This window comes from Cyprinus carpio, chromosome B9 (assembly GCF_018340385.1).
Source record: "Cyprinus carpio isolate SPL01 chromosome B9, ASM1834038v1, whole genome shotgun sequence".
Taxonomy (NCBI): Eukaryota; Metazoa; Chordata; class Actinopteri; order Cypriniformes; family Cyprinidae; genus Cyprinus; species Cyprinus carpio.
This window is the reverse complement of record NC_056605.1, coordinates 1208250-1223940: the sequence shown is the minus strand read 5'-3', so window position 1 is coordinate 1223940 and position 15691 is coordinate 1208250. Positions and strand designations below refer to the sequence as shown.

Genomic DNA, 15691 nt, shown 5'->3' with positions numbered 1-15691 from the left:
GCTGAGCAGCTGGGTCATCAGCTCGGCTCCTCAGCAAAAACCAGAGTATGCGGTGCATCTGCTGCCTTTTTATACTCATGCTGCGATCAGCGGCAGCTGGATGCAATCATCGCATGCCAATGTGCATTGGCTCATTTAGTTTACACTTGAAGTAGATTGGTCTCTCTAGCGAGATTCCTAATTCATCAGTCACCAACGTGACTTCTCTCTTCCCTCCTTCAGGGAACGAGGGTTACAATACGTAACCGAGCCGTTATTTATACTAGGGGGCTTCACGTCTGGTATTACCTATAGTTATATGAAGGGCAACATTCTGTTTCTCACTGTTTTCTCCCCACAAGATAATATTACAATTAAGATGTTTATAAAACTGTTTGATTCATATTCTTGTTCATAGAACCAGATTAGTATTAAATTACACATAATATTGAAAAGCAATATCTTCACATATATTTTTATAGTTTAGCTGTTATTTAATAATTATATATTTTTTTTACTTTTACAAGTTCACAAACATAGAATGTGTTGTCAAATAGTTTGCTGTAGGATGATGGATTATGGTGTTTACACAACTTAATAATGTGACTAAAATACATCTCAATTACTTCATGCCTGTTTTTCCAAATGTACCATAATTGTATTTTTTAAATAACAATTTCTTATTCATAGTCAGATTATTGCTGTCTATGTAAATGTAACCAATTTAAGGACCTTTGATTTTGTTTTTGTCAGAATAGAGCTGCCAATATTTCTGGATTTTGACCATGTACAGTTGTCCAAGAAAAACATGAGTTGTACAGTCCAGGGCTGCGTTTCCCAAAAACATCGTAGGCTAAGTTCATTGTAGAGACCATTGGTGGCAAAGGTTCTGTGACCTACTTAAGAATAAGATGCTTTTGGGAAACAGAGCCCAGAAGACTTCTAACATCATCATTAGAAAAAGAGAGAAAAAAGTGGTTCAAGTTATCATCTTCAAAAAGGTTTTAAATGGTTGTCTTAACATACATACTCTTAAAACTGGAGATTTGCATCTACTGAACCATCATCATTATCATAAATACATTTTCAGTGCAACATGAGAAAGTGATCATGTCCATGTATATAAACATCCTACTGTAAAGTGCCTACAAGCAACACAACATTATTACACATTCAAGGTAAAAAAGGTGCAAACATTTCTTTAGATGTATAAAAACAATTGATTTAAAAATTAAAATACATAAAAATGTATATCATGCATTTGTTCTTCGGGACTTTACCCTTCTCAGACCTACATCTGGCAAGCTAAAATTCATATACATTAAATTATTGTAATTTATTCCTTTTTATTTATACAGTGAAGAAAATAAAAGTGCTTTCTTCAGATTAGGTTGAAATGTACATATTGCATGTCCCTATGAAAGAAAAAGTACTGAAAGATAATCTGAGAGGTAAGAGGAGAGCAGACAGTTGGAACAGGTATCTCCATATCATAAATCATGTTCTGTACATTTATATGTGCCGTTCAGTCTGTGTTTGTGTATACTTGTATCCAAGGGTTTTACAGTCCTGCATTAGCAAAGCCAACCTGACTATATATATTTATATATAACTGTACATTTACACACCTGCTGATCTCCAAACCGATCTGAGCTGCCATGGTAGGGTGGCACAAGCACAGGAGAATAGTAGAAACTGGACCGGTTTTATTGTGTTTTCGTTATGTTAGCAATTAGTTTACTTTTTTTGTTTTCTTAGTTTTACCTTACTAAATATATATTTACAGAAATTCAGGGCATTATAGTCATAATAGAATCACATTTGTATATGCACCTTGTAAATGCTTTGGAAAGGAAGCATCTGTACATAGTAGTGAAGTCAGTCCCAAACTGAACAGAATACTGGGGCGCAGTTTTGGCAAAACTACTTTATCCAGGCTGGAGGACAGAGATTCCTGTGATCAGGAGTTTCATCCAGCACTACAGATTTGATCTAGACTCTTTGACTTTACATTGACCACTAACCACAAGCCTTGGACACATGAACGGACACGATTCTGGCCCACCAGGAAGTCTGTCTGCACTACAACAGCACAAACCTATTGATTCCATCATTGCTGCTTATTGGGAATGCCCTGAAGTTTTTAATTGCATTGATCTGTTCATGTAGTTCCTGTAATCCTCAACTCTAGCAGCAGCTTGCTGCTAATCTTGTCTTGCTATATTTTCCGTGGCTACGTCCTGGTCACGAGGCAGTTTACGATCCCAAAGTTGTTATGACCAGTGTCTGAGTATTTGTTCTCAAGGTGGCTAGTCGTTTTGTGTAGTGTACCGTTGCGTTTCTCAGAGGATGTGTGCGCACACGTGTTTCACGAAAATCTGTGTTCGTTTTGCTTTGGTGCAACTAAAAGTGAGAGTGTGTGCCGATGTGTGTGTGTGCGTTTCAGTTTTGAGGACCCTGTCCCCAGCCTCCTGCGCTCGGGGGACGACTCGGCTCTCCGCTCCCTGATTGGTCGAGTTCAGCACTGTCACAGTCCGAGTCCTCACACAATGCACGAGTCTGGGAACAGGACAAAAAGCGTGATCAAACTCTTGGACATGTTATATATGAAGCTCTCAAGATTGGCTAAATGAACACAGTTACTAACAAAAACTTTAAACAGAAGGCAGGCTTCCAGAGTCTGGTCCTGGAGGTCCGACCTACACAAAGTCTGTCTGCAAATTGCTTGTTCAGGCTGGTTTGCTCCAGCTAATTTCTGCAGGGCAGTGGACCTCCAGAGCCAGGTTTGGAAAACCATGCAATATTTGTTTTTCTCGGGGAGATATGTTTTGAAAGGTTTCACACAATACTGGTACCTCCAGGATATTTTGTTCCAGGTCAAAGTTGGCCCTCTCCTGCTCGAGGGCAGCGGCCTCTCTTTCGGACAGAGTAGGGTCTGTAATATCAACAGGGATCTCAGACCCCTGGGAGATGAGGTCATCGCTGCGATCGTCCAGTCGCTCGTCTGTGTTGGTGCTGACCACATCTGGTGTGCCGCTGTGGGAGTGGTCAGTGGTGTGGCCCTCCTCTCCCTCGGAAACGGACAGGTTCTCTGAGCTGAAAGTGGATACTGATTGGCACTTGGTTATACTGGTCGGTCGTCTGCAAAATTAACATTACAGAACATACAAACCATGAAACGAGGGAATACTAGTATCAGAACTGTCAAAAACATATGAAAGTAATAGTAATATAAGGTAACTACATGGGTAAGGCTTAGCGGTAGGTTCAGGTTTAGTACCTAGTTATTACCCAGTTATTCTAATCGCTATAATTAAGTACTTATCAAGTATATATATGTGGAACCAGACTGTAAAATAAAGTGGCTCCCGTGTCTTCATGGGAGAGTATAGTGTCCATTGAATGTGCAAGTAGTAGGTCATCCAGGTACGTTTTGCTTCCTTGTCCTAGAGGAACTGGGTTGGGAGACACTGATCTAACAAGTTTACAACATAACTGAGCACCTTAGCATGTGTGCCATGACCAGGCATACAATGCTCACCCAGTGGGTGAAAACATGGCCTTTTTTATTACGGGTGCTTTACATAAATAAATCAACTCCTAAGTACATTAGTTCACACAGAAAATACTTCAGAAAGAATAAATGATTATATTCTTACCGTCTCCTTGGTAACTCCACCTCACTGTCCACCTCGCCCTCTTCTTCTTCTGAGGAAACGCCACGTCGCTGGTGGAATTCAACACAATTCATTCAGACATGCTCAATGATTAAGGCCCAATAACAAACGTAAATTTCACATTTGCCTATTTTAACTATCTTTTGCATTTTGATTTTTGCCGGGGTTTTTTTTTTTTCTTTTCATTTGTGACAAACCTGCAGTGTGATAAATTTATTACTCCTAAATGAATGTCCCAAATGCACTCTATAATGGGCTCTCCTTTAAAACTACTAAATGTTTGATCATGTGACATGCTTCATGTGGTAACATGTAAACTGACTGGTTTGACTCAAATTAAATAAACCTGAATATCAACTGAATCAACAGTTTACAGTGGGTCTGCTCACTTTTAAATCGGTCTATCAATAGGCTGGTCTAGTTAACACTGCATGTCACATTCTTAGATACAGGGTTGCCAAGTCTACGGTTTTCCCGCGGAAATTTTCAACTGTTTCCGGCGGTTTTATGGTTTGACTTATTGCATAAATTCTGTTTGACTGAAATGCTTGTACTGAAATATTTTATATATATTATACTCTATGTTATACTCTACCAATAACAAAACTGGGGTAGATGTTAAGTTTTGTGAGGGAGGGCCACTGGTAAGGAGCCTTTGAGCTGTGTTTATGACACTATGACATAGCAGTGATGTTCCATCCATATGAGCTGCGAATGCTCCACATACCCATGCTGGCTGAGAGAATGAGTTCACAGGTTAATTAATATAAACATGATTATAAGTTGATCCCTTGTCATTTGAGATGTAAGGAATAAGTGCATAAGATAATTTATTTCTGCGATCTATGTCGGTTATGGGAGCTTCCGGGCTAGCGGATTCACAGCAGCTTTCGCGCTCTGTTGCTGTGACTCGCCAGGATTGTTGCGCTTTCTCAGTGTTTTGCTGGCATGCGCATGCGCAAGGTAAGCTGTCCGCAAAGCACTCGCTCAAATGAAAAGATGCGCTGTTGCTGCCAGATCTCGATTGCCAAAAATGACATTGCGTTTGATACAAAACTAACTCAACTAAATCAAGTGAGAAAAAAAAAAACCTGTATATTTTCATGCTTTCTCAGACAAAGAAAATTTTTAATGTCCACTGAAAACATATCTTGTCATAGATAAGTGGTTCTCAAACTTTTTAGACCAAGTACCACCTCAGAAAATATTTGGCTCTCCAAGTACCACCATAATGACCCACATAAAAATACAGTAGCGTAGTAGGCCTAACTATTCAGATACAGCTCTGCACAGTCCAAAAACGAGGCAGTTTTATTCCTAATAAGAATATTTCTTTTCAACCACTTTAATATTGTAAATACAGTTTAACATTAACACTGCACTGTGCTTACATACAGGTAAATAAAAAACTTAAATAATGATTAAATTAAAATTTCCTAAAAGTTAATAATAAAAACGGTACTGTACTTAAATGTAAAAAAAAAAAATCATAAATAAAGATTAAATTAATTGTATTGTATATTTTGTCATTGAAATTTGTTGTTTTAACATCAATTTATATTTAGTTTACTTATTCCTCTGCATAACACACTTTAAGGACCACTGTCATAGACAATGTTAAATAAAAAAAAAAAGTTTATAAAAATGTGTATAAAATTTTAAATAATAACAAACATCAGGAAAAAAGAGGAAACAATATTTTTGTTTTTCATATGATTGTGTCGCCTAAGTTAAAGTCCTCTGATTTTATTGTTGTTTGCAACATAACTTGAAAATATTTTAAGGGTATTATTATTTTTTGTTGTTTTGCTTGGTCTGTTATTGGAGTAGTGTCACCTGGGTGGGAGTGGGAATAAAAAATGGATAATAATTTGATGCAGAAACATATAGACTGGCGGATTCCCTCATCTCCCCACAATCTGATTATTATTATTGCTTTATTATGAAAGTGACTAAATTAAATATAACAAATACAAATAGTTGTAAAAGTTAAGCAATGTCTTGTTGTGTAAAATGATAACTGAAACTCTTAATGAGACTTTTTTTAAAGTCCCCATAAAATCCAAATTCAAGTTTTTTGGGTATTATTATTAATATATTAGTCAGTGTGCTCCAAAACAGTGACAAAAGTCGCATTTAGAAGATATAAGCATTCAAAGCTTGCAGTTTGTCACCTCCACCAAAACGGCTCAACTTCTCATCAAATCTTCTGACCAATCAAATGCTCTCTAGAATCTGAAGTGCCCGCCCCCTGCATTATAGATAGAAGCTGAAGCGCCGACTGAGATCGGTCACTTGTTCACAGTGTAGTGTTTCCTGTACAGTGAATGGCTTGTAGTGCACAATGTAGGTAATAGGGAAGGATTCAGTGTAAATAAGCTTTCGATTGGTGCAAATGAGGTCTGGTTTCATGTTGTTTCACGCGAACCACAACAGCGCACACAGTCTGATCTGGACTTTGGCTCCGGTCCAGAGACGCGATCGCACGGAGCGGATCATAAGCACGAGTCAGCATATATTAAAAACTTTTACAACTACGCAGCCTCAGCATGATTTGTTTTCCTAAGAGTTTCATATTGAATCTAGGGGGTAATCTATTAAACTGTGGCTGTCAAATGCGGCTTTACCGAGCTCAACCGCTCTGGCCCGAGCAGATATAAACAAAACGTTAAAAGGAGGTGGCAGGGTTAGATATGCGCCCGCAGGGTTTGTAAAAAGGAGGCGGGGCTGAAATTACGTCACCACATAGAATAATGCTGTGTGTCAAGGCACTTCAGGATACCTTTAAATTCAAGTCTAAGGAGCTCATATTAATTGAGACTTGATAGAAAAGGCGAGGAAAAACGTAAAAGTAATGGTGACCAGTCACGAGATCTAAGAAATGCACCTTCTCTTGCCAAGTCAAGTTATTTTAATAAAACTATAGTCAGTCGGTTCCCAGAATGAAAACGAAAACTAGGGATTAGAGAGATAGAGAGACGAGTACCTGTTTGCGTGTGATAGCAGCTCGATACAGTATGGCTGATGGAGTCAGATGACTGCCGCTGGATCCTCTGGGCAATCGCACCGCCCCGGTTCCCTCTTCTCTCTCCTCTCCTACATGAGCTCTGCCCACCGCTCCACTTCGGCCACAGCAGGGTGAATCCGGGCTGCTGGAGAACGGCAGTGAAGCGGCGTCCTCACTCGCCGTGTCGCTTCTGGGTGGAGTCTCGTCCAGACCGGCCCCCGCTTCAGCTCCACCGCTGGTCTCTCTGCCCAGGGCTTCGGTTGTGGCAGCTCCACTGACTCCGTCTTCAGCGCGGCGGGTGGAGCAGAGCAGATCTGGGCTGGACGAGGACAGCTTCAGCGGGGGCGGCTCCAGCTGGCCCTCCCTCATCGCGGCCCCTGAAGCAGTCTCAGTGAGTGGCGGCGCCGGCGGCGTTGTGTTGGGCAGCGGGGGCTCTCTTTCTCGGCTAGCAGGGGCAGGAGGGGGCTTGGGCCCTGACAGATCCCCACTGCTTCCCTTGCCGCTCCTCCGGTGACGAGTTTTTACCCTGCGGGCGCGGCTAGGTGAGGTAGGTCCTCGGTTTGCACATGACGGGACGGTCACCTGCAGTACGCCAGCGTCCATCTTGGGGAGAATGATCTCTGATCTCAGAAGGTCAGGTCTGGATATGGCAGTTAAAAAAGAAAGCCATTGGTTAAACAAAATTCTGTCATTAATTAGTCACCCTCATGTCGTTTCAAACCCATAAGACCTTTGTTCATCTTCGGAACAGGTAATGTGTGGGTTTTGTGGCCCTCTATAGACAGCAATGCTGGGTGAGTAATTAATGACAGAATTTTCATTTTTGGGTGAACTATCCCTTTAAGCTGATCCCCAAAACTGATCTAGACAGGTGGAGCTGGAGGAGGTGAAGGGTTTCAGAGGACCTCTGAACCCTGCAGGACACTACACCAAAGTACTGGCTGCTGTTACAATAGAGGTCAATCAGCTGCTATGTAGTATATAATATACTTCCTAATAGTTTACAAGTCAAGGAATATCCAAGAACGTTCTCTCGACAAATGTTTATTTTGTACTTTTTTTTTTGCAGTAATGCTAGCCTATAATGTAATATGTGCAAAATGCAACCGTTATTAAATAAGTCTCATCCTTATTCCCCAGAATAATGTTGTCTGGGAATGCATTCATTTAGAATGTTCAGTCGTGTCCATGTTTATGGAAATATCAAACATTCTTTTCCAAACATTTAATCATGTACACAGTTTAGACTTTTTTGAGAAATTACAGTGAAACTGGAACTACTCATATGTTGTTCTATACATACATTCACATAGAAGGCAAACCTCTACTACATTGTATAACTGTGTATGACACAAACCTTATACATGTGTAGGGAAGATTTAATGTGTTCTTTTGCTTTGCAATGATTTGTACTGTAAAAAGCCCTATACAAATAAACTTGAATTGAATTAAATGTGCATACATACTGTATGTGTTATGAATTAGGCAGAAATGAATTAGTTCTGCTGTGGATATAAACACAAACTATCCAGGTAATTATTAATAACTGAGAGCTAGTGTAAGTGGTCCTGCCTGTGCCAATGTCTGTTCTCACCTCTTGCCATGAGGAGGCAGTTTCTGAGGGACGCTTCTCTTCTTGATGAGTTTGTCCACTGTGGTTGAGGTGTGATGTTTGAAGAGACCAGGATATTTCTTATCCAGACACTGTTCCCTCCTTAATCAAGAACAAAGCAGTATTAGCACTTCACAGTGTTATAAATGAAGGTATCAGGAGCTGATTTGACTGAATATTAATCATCGCTGAGTAATGTGACATGGAATATTGGGAGCACTTTCCATGAATAGGGAACAGAATAGGGCCTAAACATGCAAGAGCTCACACAGAAAGGTCTGACAGATTGAGAGCTTTGTCTACATTTATATTTCTCTGTGGTGGTTCATGACTGCTCATAGCTGGTGGAGCAATTCATCTGCTTTATTCTGATAATAATGTTTTCCCCTATACTTCTACTTCTGTATATAGAACATTTTTATTTAATTTAAGTTTTTTCTTATATTAGTGTTATATACCTCGATGGCGCCGCAGACGGCTGCTTCAGTGCTTGGCTCTCCAGTGTTTGTACTGTTTTTGTTCGTTTTTGCTGTTTTTTTGTTTGTCAAACACGATCAGTTTTACCATGGATGAACTGCTGAACATTCGGCAGAAACACACCACAAAATCTTTTACTGGATTTCAAATTATTCGGACGTTTTACTGAACGTTCTTGTTGGTGGAGCAGCGGCGCTGATCAAACGCTTCAAAAAGCGCAAACGGGGAAAGCGAGCCGGTGCGCTCGTTAGACTCAGGAGGCGCGGATTTCGAACGCCATTGCCTAGCATCCATCTGGCAAATCTCCGCTCTCTACCCAACAAAATGGACAAAATCCTTCTGCTTTCCCAGGACAAATAAGGATTTATCACACTCTGCTGCTCTGTGTTTCACGGAAACCTGGCTCAATGACGCCATACTGGATAGCGAGCTCCATCTGCCGGTCTTTCAGCTTTTCAGAGCGGACCGCGACGCAGAATCAACGGGGAAATCGTGCGGCGGCGACACATGCTTTTATATCAATGAACGGTGGTGCACAGATGTAACTGTGTTAAAGAAGATGTGCTGTTCAGATCTAGAAGTGCTTTTTGTCAACTGCAAGCCGTTCTATTCGCCGCGGGAGTTTCACTCGTACATTCTGGTGAGCGTTTACATCCCTCCGCAAGCGCACGTAAGCCTGGCTTTACAGAAACTCGCTGATCAGATCACAGAGACAGAACAACAACACCCAGACTCAGTTTTAATCATTCTTGGGGACTTTAATAAAGCCAATCTCTTCCGTGAACTGCCAAAATACAGACAGCATGTTACATGTCCCACCAGAGACAGTAATATATTGGATCACTGTTACACCACAATAAAGGATGCATATCACTCTGTTCCACGAGCAGCTTTGGGACTGTCTGATCACTGTCTGGTTCATCTTATACCGACCTACAGGCAAAAACTTAAATCTGCTAAACCTGTAGTAAAGACTGTAAAGAGATGGACCAGCGAAACAGAGCAGGATTTAAAAGCCTGTTTTGACCTCACTGATTGGAGTGTTTTTGAAGCTGCTACCACCGATCTGGACGAACTCACAGAGACTGTAACATCCTATATTAGTTTCTGTGAGGATATATGCATTCCTACCAGGACTTATTTAACATTCAACAACGATAAGCCATGGTTTACAGCAAAACTCAGACATCTTTGTCAGGCCAAAGAGGATGCCTACCGAAATGGGGACATAGTCTTGTATAATCAGGCCAGAAAACACACTGAACAAAGAGATTAGAGCGGCTAAAAGGACCTACTCTAATAAGTTGGAAGACCAGTTTACTTCCAACAACTCAACTTCAGTATGGAAAGGAATGAGAGCCATTACCAACTACAAGACACCATCCCCCTGCACTGAGGCTAATCAACGACTTGCTAACGACCTGAATGAGTTTTATTGTAGATTTGAAACTCCCCACACCCATTCTGACCATCTCTCTACACAACCGTTAACACCTCCTGCAATTCCCCTCTCCACACCTCCTGCTCTTCAAATTAGTGAAAACGATGTGCGCCAGGTCTTCAGGAAGAACAAAAGAAGAAAAGCACTAGGCCCAGATGGTGTTACACCAGCCTGTCTGAGAACCTGTGCTGACCAATTGGCCCCCATCTTTTCACAGATCTTCAACAGATCTCTGGAGTTGTGTGAAGTGCCGTCCTGCTTCAAACGCGCACCATCATCCCCGTTCCAAAGAAACCCAAGATAACAGGACTTAACGACTACAGACCTGTGGCTCTAACGTCTGTCGTCATGAAGTCATTTGAAAAACTGGTTCTGGCTTATCTGAAGGACATCACTGGACCCCCTGCAGTTTGCTTACCGAGCAAACAGGTCTGTGGATGATGCAATCAACATGGGATTGCACTTCATCCTGCAACATCTGGACGCAACATCTGGACAAAACAGAGACTTATGTGAGGATCCTGTTTGTAGACTTTAGTTCGCCTTTCAACACCATCATCCCAACAGCCCTCCAGACCAAACTGACCCAGCTCTCTGTTCCTAGCTCTATCTGTCAGAGGATCACCAGCTTTCTGACAGATAGGCAACAGCTAGTGAGACTGGGGAAGTTCATGTCAAACAGCTGCTCCGCCAACACTGGTGCCCCTCAGGGATGTGTTCTCTCCCCACTGCTCTTCTCCCTGTACACCAACGACTGCACCTCCAAAGACCCCTCTGTCGAGCTCCTGAAGTTTGCAGACGACACTACAGTCATCGGCCTCATCCAGGACGGTGACGAGTCTGCTTACAGACAAGAGGTTGAGCAGCTGGCTGTCTGTTGCAGTCTTAACAACCTGGAGCTGAACACTCTCAAAACAGTGGAGATGATTGTGGACTTCAGGAGAAACCCCCCTGCACTTCCCCCACTCACCATCATGAAACAGCACTGTGACTGCAGTGGAGTCATTCAGATTCCTGGGAACCACCATCTCTCAGGACCTCAAGTGGGACAATCACATTGACTCCATTGGTTAAAAAGGCCCAACAAAGGTTGTACTTCCTTCGCCAGCTGATGAAGTTTTAACCTGCCACAGGAGCTGTTGAAACAGTTCTACTCAGCCGTCATTGAGTCTGTCCTGTGCACTTCAATAACTGTCTGGTTTTGGTTCAGCTACAAAATCAGACATCAGAAGAGTACAGAGAACGGTTCGGACTGCTGAAAGAATTATTGGTGCTCCCCTACCCACCCTTCAAGAACTGTATACATCCAGAGTGAGGAAAAGGGCTCAGAAAAATCACTCTGGATCCCTCTCATCCAAGTTACCCCCTTTTTTGAACTTTTGCATCTGGCCGGCGCTTCAGAGCCGCAAATACCAGGACAGTCAGGCACAAGAACAGTTTCTTCCCCCAGGCAATCTACCTCATGAACAGTTAAATGTTCACCACTTGAAAAAATGTGCAATATTCTTACATTTATTTGTTACCCCTTCATCCAAGTACATCTCTGCATCTTACTCTATTCTAGTCCATTGTCATCTATAGGACAACTGTTCATACAATTTATTTATTTGCAATTTGTTTTTTGTTTTTTGTTGTTGTTGTCTCTGTGTACTGGAAGCTTATGTCACTAAAACAAATTCCTTGTATGCGTAAGCATACTTGGCAATAAAGCTCTTTCTGATTCTGATTCTGATTCTGATTATAATACTTGGCAATAAAGCTCACGGATGTCTGCACTATCATGCACTATGTCCATACTTTCTTCTGCACTGGAAGCTCCTTTTGTCAAGTCAGATTCCTTGTGTGTGTGAACATACTTTGTAATAAAGCTCTTTCTGACTTCTGATATTAAACAAGACTTATTCACTACAGTAAAAACTAGTGGTGAAGTCATGTAGTCTGTGACGGACAGATCATTAACAGCTGGTCTATGTGGTAATTGCAGTACATCGGTCAGGACATGCAAATGTAGGTTTCGTCCATCAACCTCAAATGCGTCTTATCATCTGAAACATGTAAGTAGTAGCAGCATCATTACATGGCCGCTTGCTTTAACGTTAACCTAGAAAAATGTGTGCTATTGAAGTGTTTGTGTGGAGTGTGGTAAGCTGAACAGTGGTAGGCTCACTGCATGAGTGAGCATTTGCTTTTAACTTAAATTTTTTAACTTCATTTTCACTCATACTGATAAGTGTAATAATATATAATACATATAATAATACAATACATATTTCAAATCTGTAAAAGGTCTACTTTTATTTATGCACACTCACAGTAACAACAAACACTGTGCTTTTGTAAAATAATGAACAGGGTGAGCTTTCTGCCGTATAGTTGAACTTGAACATGTCAACAAAAAAAAAACCTCTGTGCCTCACAAACATTAAAAATATATCTATAAAAATGCCTACTTTTAAATCAACCTAATTCAAATGGAAAATTCATATTTTCAGATTGTGTAATCTGTATGAAACGTGCACATTCACTGTGGAGACGACGAGTCAGTGTCGTCGACTTCATCAATGCAGCCGAAAATACAGAAAACACTACTTTATCAATTAATTACTGTAATGTTAAGTCTTCTTGCTGTTTTTTCCCTGAAGCATTTATTACCATTACTTCTACGATGCACTGTGTCCAGCTTTATTCGTGCTCTTGAGTGCTGATAGGCTATAGGCAATTAAAGGTTGATGATTATGAATTACAGGGTTTATTAATATAAACATGCTTAAAATGAACAACTACTAGTTGACCAGAAAAATCATTAGTTGTCTTTAATTTTTATTTATTTAATTTTTTAAATTTAAAAACATTTAATATTTTTCTAGATATAAAGCAGGTTAGCTAGCTACTAAATAGAGCTTGAGTGACCGAACGTATTTGAAGCATAGCTTATGCAGACCACTGATTGCTACCCTATTGATCACTTCCAGCTGATCACTTACTCCACCTACACTAATCAACAACCGTATTTAAGACCATTCAAATGCACGCTCTTCAGTCTGTCGCAAAGACATCTGCACCCACCTCCACAATACAACTTTGTGTTCTTCTAGAACTTTTATGACTAAATTTCATGTCACTCCCTTTATTTTGTAGTTGTTGTATTTCTGCATATGTGCGTGGTTAAGAAATATTTAGTTATTTTCAGGCTGGTGGATTCATGCCTAAAGGATGTATCTTAAACGGTCTTGTATGTTTAAGAGTCAAATTCAAGAATGGCCAATAAATGTATTGTTTTCAGAAGTGGTCCTGTCTGACAACACCTCCAGGACTCTACACTCCATATGACTAGTAAGCCAATTCTCAAATAACTGCTATGATGACTTTTGTTCTACCAGCTTAAATTTCATTTTTCATTTTCATTTTTATTTTATTGCTCCATGGTAAAACACAAAACATTTCATTTTCTTCTTTAGATAATTTAAATTCCCATGTGCACAAGGGATCAGAAAGAAGATAAAATCTGATAATATCTGTCCCCTATTCCAAAAGCAAAATAACCTTTCTTAAGCAGCATACAACCAAAATTACACTGACAAAAAACAATGTTGGTTTAAAAATCAGCATTCATGCAGTATAATAAATCAGGCAATGCCCAAAAAACAAAACAACAAGTAATCCAATAAATACATACTGACCAATATTACTAGACCCAATATATATAGAGCAAAACAAAACCAAGCAAAATATTAATAGAACAACAAGTAATCTAATACTGACTGAATATACTCTGTTTATATACTTATACTTAAACTGACCATATTACTACAACTTTTAAGATTAAAAACAATTTTACTCCCATAACTGAAGGGCACATTTGTTTTATTGTTGTACGTGTAAATTGATGTTTAAAATTATACTTCTCCTAATGAACTCTTTTTCTAACTGATAAAGGTGTTGTATTTTCTCTGGTAAAATTTTATATCTTGCTTTAAACAAAATTATTAGTGTTTGAAACTTAACCAAATCTTCTAACTTTAATATTCTGGATTTCGCAAATAATTTACTTGTATGTTCTCGATAGTTAACTTTATGAATAATTCTTATGGCTCTCTTCTGTAGAATAGATAAAGGTTTTATATTTATCTGAAATGTGTTCCCCCAGACTTCTATGGTATTCAAGGAAAGGCTTTATGGTTACCTGTCCGATCGCTACCACTTTGTTTATTTAAATGGGGAGTCATCTCATTTATCACCAGTAAAATATGGAGTGCCACAAGGATCTGTCCTAGGTCCTCTGCTATCTCCAATATACATGTTTTCCCTTGGTAATATTATAAGAAAATATGGGATTAGTTTCCACTGTTATGCTGATGATACTCAACTATTTATCTCAACAAGACCAGGTATAACTTCTAAATTATCTAAGCTAACAGAGTGTGTTAAAAATGTAAAAGATTGGATGACCAATAATTTTCTCCTATTAAATTCCGATAAGACAGAGATATTACTTATTGGACCAAAAAACATTACACAGAATCTCGTAGATTACAATTTGCAACTAGACGGTTGTACTGTTACTCCCTCTACAGTCAAAAATCTGGGTTTTATATTAGACAGCAACTTGTCTTTTGATAATCATATTTCCTATGTTACAAAAACAGCATTCTTCCATCTTAGAAACATTGCCAAGCTACGAAACATGTTACCTGTTTCTGATGCAGAAAAGCTAGCTCATGCATTCATGACCTCTAGACTGGACTATTGCACTTCTATGTGGTTGTCCTGCATCCTCAATAAACAAGCTACAGGTAGTCCAAAATGCTGCGGCTAGAGTCCTTACCAGGTCAAGAAAATATGATCATATTAAGTAGGGGTGGTAGGTATGTTATTTTTTGTGATATATATTTTAATGTTGTTAAATGGGTTGAATTTAGTCTTCCCACGATAATAACGATAAAGTCTAGTAGATGACACATTTCTGTGTGCGACTGTGTGGAGTGATGTGAAGGAATGCGGACGTGAAATTGAGCAGCTCCTCCTACAATCTGGAACAGGTTTGGATAACACTGTAGAGTGCGACCAAAATCGCTCTGAGCCTTGAGTAAATGTACTACAGTAGCACGTGTGCAATAGTTTTACATGTGTATGAGTCGTTTACAAACCTGTTGTCCAACAAAGATATTATTCATTGACGTGCTTTTTCACCATATTACAGGGCTCCAAACTTCGACTAAAACAGTCGCATTTGCGACCATATATATTAATTTGCAAGTGACGTTTTTGCTGAGGTCGCCAGTGGCGACTACCCGCCGAAAGCTCCTCAGGATTTAACTGCTAAAAAAGTTTTCTGAGGCGGATGATTTGCTTCATTCTAGCAGCGCCCCGTCTGTGATAAAACGAACTCGGGCCGAAGGTTAATACACAACTACACCGAGTGTGGACCTGCCGCGTGTACAACAGCTTTCATCCGAGATCGGCCCATAGAGAAAAAGCCGTCTGTCAGCCAGAAGTGT

General features: G+C 40.0%; 1 protein-coding gene across 3 annotated transcripts in view; it reads right to left on the bottom strand.

Annotated features, from left to right (window-relative positions):
* Positions 1 to 450: 450 nt before the first annotated feature.
* map3k12 (mitogen-activated protein kinase kinase kinase 12) overlaps positions 451 to 15691 on the bottom strand; it is a 50387-nt gene continuing 35146 nt past the window's right edge. For 2 of the 3 annotated variants that reach the window (XM_042730571.1, XM_042730570.1), the window contains exons 10-14: positions 8258 to 8377; positions 6643 to 7303; positions 3639 to 3706; positions 2835 to 3120; positions 451 to 2538 (exon numbers count right to left, since the gene is read on the bottom strand). In XM_042730571.1, the coding sequence (XP_042586505.1) occupies positions 2422 to 2538; positions 2835 to 3120; positions 3639 to 3706; positions 6643 to 7303; positions 8258 to 8377 (1252 nt within the window). In that variant the 3' untranslated portion in view covers positions 451 to 2421. The remainder of the gene's footprint in view (positions 2539 to 2834; positions 3121 to 3638; positions 3707 to 6642; positions 7304 to 8257; positions 8378 to 15691) is intronic. The other variant, XM_042730572.1, reaches the window with a different exon arrangement.